This window comes from Misgurnus anguillicaudatus, chromosome 13, assembly GCF_027580225.2.
Source record: "Misgurnus anguillicaudatus chromosome 13, ASM2758022v2, whole genome shotgun sequence".
Classification (NCBI taxonomy): domain Eukaryota; kingdom Metazoa; phylum Chordata; class Actinopteri; order Cypriniformes; family Cobitidae; genus Misgurnus; species Misgurnus anguillicaudatus.
Genome location: NC_073349.2, coordinates 31,758,925 through 31,767,227, shown reverse-complemented (window position 1 = coordinate 31,767,227; position 8,303 = coordinate 31,758,925). Strand labels below are relative to the sequence as shown.

The following is an 8,303-nucleotide window of genomic DNA, read 5'->3' as shown; positions in this document are numbered from 1 at the left end:
GGTCCAGAAAAATCATGTTTGTCCCTAAACGGCCTTTTCTTTCTTTTTATGGGGCTTAATAGAAAAGTTCTGTTGATGTTTTTTATGAAACCATACATCCCGACAAGGATCATCTTAATTTTTAAATGCAGAAAGATATTTTTATTGAGACGTTATCAGATATATCTCTTTAACCCAGCAGCTGAGATGAAAGATGAATGCTCACATCTGTCCAGAAATGAGACTCAAATCGATACGTGACCCATTATATTCCGCGTGTCTTGTTTAGCGCGCTTCTACAGTGCGTGTGCGCGCGTCTCTCGTGCGTTTGTCGTTTTGTGGAGATGTGGAAGCAGTCCACAGTTTGACAGACGAGAGTGATTCTTTCATATGAACACACACCTTGGTCTTGGATGGATATTCTGTATTTTTAATTGTGAGTATGATTGTTTTTGCCTGTTATGTATGTGTTAGAATGAGATAAAGTCAGATTTCAATAGAGTATTTATTTTGATAATAGTTATTGTTTATCTGGTCCTCGTGCCGATGATAACAAATGCGCATGTACCCAGAAGAGATTAAATGTTACATTACGTTTAACTTGGATGCATAATTAAAACTGTAAAGTCGTTGTCCAGTGCACACTATATTTGGTATTATGTGTATTAATGAGTAAAACTAAGTAAACATTTCTATCATTAGTGTCACTAAGAGCATGTCAAATGAATGCTTTGTGCCAACAACATACACACCCCTCTTCTGATTGGACGCGCAGAAGGCAGAAGCGGCTTGTGATTGGTTGCTCTATGTGAAGGAATGTGAATTAAGCTTCTGTATGCGTCACAGAAATGAAAGAAGCGTCTAGAATAGAAATGAAAATAAATACGTTTTCTCAAAATGGGCGAGGCTCGGATTTCTCTAATTGGCCAATAATAAACCTTTGATTTGAATAATAAGCATTCTGCTATTTTAACTCTATACTATATATTTTCAATTCAATCGTTAAAGTTCACAGACTGAGAAAGGGACACGACGTAGATGTTAGCTTTCTTAGCGCTATTCAGGATAAGCAAATCACCAACATATCTGATTACTTCATAATGTTTCTTTTCATTCTATCTTTTCTAGGACTTTAAAGTCCGTGTGTATTTCACATAAGAATCTTTAACATCATTAAAATAATTCAACAGAAAGTTTATTTGTGCAAATATCTCCAGACAGTCATTCAAAACTCAATAAGGATTGAAGCTTTTGAGCCGCCGAGCGCCACCTAGAGAAATTAAAGCATATTTCACCAAAACACATCCACAGGTGGTTCATTCAGTCACTCACTCACGCCCTCTCACACTCCGGCAGGACAGGAGAGAGTTTGGCGCACTTCTTTGGGACTTAATTTATCTGATTAAAAAAAGAAAATTAAAGCTGCAGGTGTAAAATTGGTTGCAGGTAAGTCTCGTGTGCTTTTTTCTTCATATCTGCGATGTTTTAGTGCAGCGCTTCGGTGTCTGTGTGCGCGCGCGCTCGTGTTTATGTGTTTGGGTTACTCCCCCTTTCTGTTATTTAAAAAAATAATAAATGCATTTATTTCTTTAAAAATGTATTTTGATTTATAGTTAAGGCTTTGATGTTAATACTTTAACAATGATGACAATAAAGCTCAACTGGTAGAGCTTTGCATAGCTGCGCAAAAATGTTATGGGTTCAAACCCCAGGAACACACATTACATACTTATAAAATGTATTGTATTGTTTATAAAAAGTAATAATAATCATTCTCTAATACCTTTGTAACCCACTTTGCACTATTTAAGTGTTAATGTTTAACTTTTTATTATAATATCTGTAAATATCAAATATTGAAATCCATGTGCATGATTGATTAAAATGTATTTGTCCATGTTTAAGTGTTATAATTGGGTCCCCAGTGCTTTTATAGACCTAGCAAATGCAAAAACAGATCAACCCAGTAACCTAGTTTTGGTAGACCATTCTATGCAAGCATGTGAAAAAATAGCTCATTGAAATTTGGCTCCCCTTGTGATGTCAGAAGGGGATCTTATTACAATAGTACCACCCTTTAATCTGCACTATCCAACCTTGGTCATTAGTGCATAGAGAGAGAGAGAAAATTATTTTCAACAAACCACCATTATGGCGATCAATGTTTGCATTTCATCAGCTCATTTGCATTTTAAAGGACACACCCAAAAATGCACATTTTTGCTCGGACCTCCAGTATTTTGAGCTAAACTTCACATAGTACTCTGGGAACCCTAAATATTTATTTTAGCCTACATCTTAAAAAATCTCTGGTGTCTTTGCCTTTCACATATCATGTTCCTTAAATGATGGAATATGAATGTCAAAGTCAAGTCACATGTGTCCGTGTGTACGAGTGTTTTGATGTGAAGCTCTTGAAGTCAATCATGTGACACACATGGGCACGTGCACTTGACCTATAAAGAATCTTGATTGTGTTAGGGGTTTAAATCACTAACTAATTATAACTTTCATATTGTTTATAGGAGTCCCTTCAGAAGTGTGCTAAAGAACATCTCGACTGCTCTCTCTGTCCCTGTCTCTCTCTCTCTCTCTCTTTCTGTCTGTCTCTCGCAATGTCGGTGCTCTCGTTTTCCCGTCTGCTCCCGCTCCGGTGTTGTCTGTCCTCTATGGGTCGGACCACAAGCGCGTGTCCGGGCAAGTGTGTGCTGACGGTGCCCGGGGTCCGAGGTATAGCATCTCGTTTGGACATGGATGGAAGCGGCCGTCCAACCACGTGGGATTCATTTGGGATTTGGGATAATCGGATAGAGGAGCCCATCCTGTTGCCTCCCAGTATTCGTTACGGGACCCCGATACCTCACATCAGTCTATCGAGGGTGGGCTCAGCATCTCACATCGGCCGTCGCCGTGACAACGAGGACCGTTTGCAAGTGAGCCGGCTCACACGTGACATACAGTACTTTGCTCTGTTTGACGGACACGGAGGAGCACAGGCCGCAGACTTCTGTCACAAACACATGGAACAGCACATCAGGTACAAACAAATATACACAAATTACAATAAATGGGGACAAAACTGTATGCAAAAGCCTCATATAAACATATCATAAAAGTTGTCCATGCATGTGATATATTCATGAAGTCAGCTCTGCTCTGTGTACCTTGTCCAACTTTAAGAGGTTATTGTGTTTGTTTGTCTTTTATAGGGATTGTTTGTCGGTGGAAACAGATTTAGAGGTGGTTTTGTCAAAAGCGTTTCTGCGTGTGGATGCCGCTTTAGCTGCAGAACTGCAGATTTATGGAAATGGTATGAAATCAGCATAAGTTTTGTATTACTTAATATTCCCACCTTTGAAATCTACCAAGTCTTCAAAGTCTTCACGATAAATTGTTAAACAAATCTACAATGTTCTCATCTGTCTGATTGTCTGTTTACGTCCTTTAAATTGGGTGAAATGGTTTTATATCTGAAAGTTGCAGTATGTTTTCAGTCAAATGAACTCTTTTGCTTGAAAGAGCAATTATAATTCAATCATTTATGATATGACCACTTTAAACAGTCGTGGATGATTCTGTCCTGTATACTTTCACTAAATTGTGTGTGTTGTTCATTCTTCAGCATCACTTATGATGGTGGGTACCACGGCGACAGTTGCGTTGCTAAGAGACGGGATAGAGCTGGTTGTTGGCAGCGTTGGGGACAGTCGAGCTCTGTTGTGTCGAAAAGGCAAAGTGCACAAACTCACAGACGACCACACACCAGAGAGAAAAGATGAGAAACAGAGGTATAAACACACACACACACACACACACACACACACACACACACACACACTCCAGGAATAACATGTTCTGGTACGTGTAGTGATATGTGATCTGTGTGCGTATGTAACGGGCCTCTGTGCTATTAATAAAATGAGAGCGTGCAGAGTTTAAGTCTACAGTGTATGATGTTAGCAGATGTCTCTTATAAAAGTCACTTTAATACACTCACTGACAAAATAACACAGTGTTGTTGTGTTTGTGTATGTGTGTAGAATCCGTCGGAGTGGTGGGTTTGTTACCTGGAACAGCGTGGGTCAAGCTAATGTGAACGGACGGTTAGCAATGACCCGCAGCATTGGAGACTTTGACTTAAAAAAGAGTGGAGTGATCGCACAACCTGACACCACTCGCACTTTAGTAAGTGTGTGTGTGTGTGTGTGTGTGTGTGTGTTTGAGCCTTTCTTTTTCTTTAAAGGTGCCATAGAATGTAAAACTGTATTTATTTAGGTATAGATGAATAATAAGAGTTGTGTACATGGAATGACAAATCATGCGCCTCAAACACGATTGTTTCCTCCTCCTTGTGTAAACCTTAAAAGACAGCTAGAAAACAGACCAATCACAACATAACAACAATTGTGACGTTACAGTTGAGATGTACATCCACAACATTAAATTACACATTAAATTAATTACAATGTTGTTACAATGTTAAAAACAAAGTTGTGACTATTGAGTTAGCGCTATATGCTAGTTAATGCTATGTGCTAGTTAATGCTGTATGCTAGTTAATGCTGTATGTTAGTAATGCTATATGCTAATTAATGCTATATGCTAGTTAATGCTGTATGCTAGTTAATGCTATATGCTAGTTAATGTTAAATGCTAGCGTTTAGGCTGAAGTTCTACTATTGACATTACAGTTTTGCAGGTCCATACTGAAAACCCCCCACAAACTTACCACTCAGAAACGTCCATTAACAATCTCTAAACAATTGATTATTCCTCAAAATCTGTATCTTCGTCTAATACAGACTCAAACATAAGGTTTGTTTACACACAAACACACACACAGCTACCGAAGAAGCTGCTCTGAGAAACAGCCAATCAGAGCAGAGCTCAACGTTATTATTCGTGACCCTTACAAATAAAGTAATAATGGACAAATTCATTCTAAAGGCAAATCCTAGGGTTGTAAATGGACATGTAAAACTGACTCTGGATCATTTTTACACTTAATAAAGTTACAAACCTTCTATGAAGATATCAGAACACAATTTAACAGATTATTACAATGTATTCGTTGGCACCTTTAAAGATGATCAGTGTAGTAACAGTAATGCATAGCATCAGTAATATTAATACGAACATTAGAAACATAATTTTCTCTCATGTTTGTTCTGTGATGTAGTTGCAGCACGCTCACGACTCTTTCCTCGTCCTTACTACTGATGGTATCAACTTCATCATGACAAACCAAGAGATCTGTGATGTCATCAACCAGTGCCATGACCCCAATGAAGCAGCAAACATCATTGCTGAGCAGGTACTTATATAGGCCTTAATTTTCCTCAAAACATTCAGTAACAAGTCGAGTAGATGTTTATGATAACTGTGTATTCTGCTTTGTTTTGTTGTAAACCTTCTTTAAAAGTTTGTTGATTTTTGGTGTATGTTTTCTAGGCTCTGCAGTACGGCTCTGAGGACAACAGCACAATCATCGTCGTCCCGTTTGGTGCGTGGGGAAAACATCAGAACTCTGAATACTCGTACTCCATAAGCCGAAACTTTGCCTCCAGTGGTCGCTGGGCTTAGCCACGAAACGTCAACAGGTCACCTTAAAACAAAAGAAACACTCCCTTTCTACAACTATTAACCTTCACATATTAAACATAAGGCCAAACAAACGTCCACATCCAGTTGAACTGCAACAAGAAAACTTCAAAGCTGAAGTTGTTATGCTGTATGTTGACAGCAACCTTACACTGAAAACAGAGACTATTTGTAAAAAAACAAACAACTGCTGTTCAGACATTGAAGAGCTCTATTAACCAAATCATTGGTTATGTTGGATTATAATATATTTTTGACTCTTTTTATTAAAGTCTTTATTTTGCTATTTTTTAAAACACTCTGACAAATGGGTTGTTGGGTTGTTAAACATTATATTTATTTGGTGAAATCTCAAACAATGTACATCAGCACTGAAAAAGAAAATATGCCAGCCTTGAAAAATTGTACCTCATCAATTATATGTACATACATCTACTCACTGTCATGAAAGTAAACTTTAAGTTTGATTTTACTCTTGAGTTAGTCAGTTGTCTCATCCTGATCCCATTACTCCAGTCCGAATCAATACTCATATGTCATTTTAACTCATTCTCAAGATCTCAGGTGTGTTTGATTAGAATTGTAGAGGAAAATGGGTTTCCTGTATTGGACACTAAATGCTGAATCCAAAGGTTTTCAATAAATAAAATACTTATATTTTATTACTGACTGTGAATTGTTGTATGTTCTTTTGAAGAAATAAAGATGTTATTATATAAACCCGTGGTAAATAATTATATTAAGTTTATTTTGTATTACACGGAATACTTCATTCTGATTCGTCAGTCGCGGTTTTGGCGGTTATAATATCCTGTTGTCATAGCAACGCGGACGGTAATAGTTCACCTTCACAGTGGAGCTGCTGTCTGTCTCTTATCAGACCGCGGTTTCACACAATCACATTAAAATAGATCTTAATAGTGCTTAATTGTTTTCTGACTTTCTGATAGATATATTTGGCCATTATTTTTATTTTTTGTAATATTTTTTTTTATTTTAAATAAATGTATTTTAAAGCATTTATATTCAAGTCGCATTGAAAGAAAAACTTTGTTTCAAACCTGTAAACATAACAGGTTTAAAAAGGTTAAAATTAAATATATTTTCAACTGTCAAAATATATTTTTGCTGTATGGGTTATAAAAATAGAAATGTATTTTCAAATGAAACATTTATTTCATTACGCTTCACTTTCTATAACATGTATTTAGAATATATTCAAAACATTTTTTGGCCAGAGAAATTAATTTTATGCCGTATGGAAAACTTCATCAAGCCTCATTTCAGCCATTGGGAGGCGCAGGAAATGCACGATATACCGTAGTGTACCGACAGATCCTGTTAAAAAAATAACCAACAGCTTGGAGCCATCATGTAATGTCGTTTTACTTTGGAGAGAAAGTTAAACTATTGTAACCCAAGTATTGACCTATAGATGGTAAACAAACCCATCTCACATCACATGTCTTGTGTTTGTGACTGTGAGGTAAAAATACACCCTGTATGACGTCAGAAGGTCAGTTGTTATAACTCTCTGTGGATGTGCATTATGCCTCTACTGTTTAAATGTGTTTTCTGTAAAGCTGCTTTGCTATGGAAGTTTAAAAAATAAAATAAAACCAGATTTTCCATTTTATTATAGAAAACTGTTCGCAAAATATTTGCCAAAATTTAAAATTAAATGGATTTTTTTTATTTTTAAGGTGATTAGGGGTTAGTGAATGCATCTTCCCTGTCAAATAAAAAAATAAAATTCAATTGATGATTTGACATATAAACTCATAATGGTTCCCATGTATCATGAAATATCTGAAATAGGTCTTTTCCAGACATTGATAGTCTGCGAATTTTATTTAGTTTTTGTTTGCTGCTTTAAATTTTAATTTCCATTTATGAAAATGTAATCCGCTTGTTAACTTGTGACATAAGAAATACCTTTTCTGGTTCCAAGCCTCCACTAATTACAATTTAAAAAGCTGTTTATTGGCACTGTTTATCTATTTCATGCATTTAAGCTACATTTTTATAAACTCAAGGTGTACACTACATTATCCAGGCTTACAGCATCTCAGACATAGGTCATGGAAATTCAGCTTTTTAGTCTGGGAAAGTCAGGGAAAAGTTAGGGAATTTGACATTTGACTTATAGAGTGTGGGAACCCTAAAAACGGCAAATATTAAAATAAAGGACAAACATGAATACATTTTAAAAGTTTTTTATTAATGCTTTATTAAGTTCACTTTTCATTTTATGTTCTGTTTTATTTCATGGTTTTCATTTGAACTTCATCACAAATTATGATTAACAAAGAATTGTTAAAAGTTCAAATGAATGCCTCTGCGCTCCACACAAGATGTCCGTAACACAAAACATCCCTAACAAGAGCTGGATTTATTGGCCCTCAACTTAACTTGGTGTTCTTGTTGCTCAACTGGTAAAGCATTGCATTAACTGAGTAAAAGTAATGGAATCAATTCTTAGGGAACACTGAAAAAAATGATTCATTGAATTTAATCAATTTTTTTGAGGTGGGTGGTTGCAATCAGTTTGTTTGAGCTACATTTAAGCAAAAAAGATTAGTTATGTAAAATAAAATATAAAACTTTTGTTTGAATGTAGTTTAAATGGATTGATTGCAGCCACTTACCTTAAAAAATTGATTAAATTCAATGAATCATTTTTTTCAGTGAACACAGATTCATAAAAATGTTAAAGGAATTCA

At 36.1% G+C, this 8,303-nt stretch overlaps 1 protein-coding gene across 2 annotated transcripts; it reads left to right on the top strand.

Moving 5' to 3' along the window:
• Positions 1–290: 290 nt before the first annotated feature.
• On the top strand, positions 291–5,746 carry ppm1ka (protein phosphatase, Mg2+/Mn2+ dependent 1Ka). Of its 2 annotated transcripts, none has more exons than XM_055188215.2 (7): positions 291–415; positions 2,505–3,016; positions 3,189–3,289; positions 3,602–3,767; positions 4,020–4,164; positions 5,159–5,293; positions 5,431–5,746. In XM_055188215.2, the coding sequence occupies exons 2-7, from the start codon at positions 2,595–2,597 to the stop codon at positions 5,560–5,562; spliced, it is 1,101 nt and encodes a 366-aa protein (XP_055044190.2). In that variant the 5' UTR covers positions 291–415; positions 2,505–2,594; the 3' UTR covers positions 5,563–5,746. The 2 variants fall into 2 exon arrangements, with proteins under 2 accessions (XP_055044190.2, XP_055044189.2); XM_055188214.2 differs by lacking the exon at positions 291–415 and adding an exon at positions 1,271–1,425.
• Positions 5,747–8,303: the final 2,557 nt, after the last annotated feature.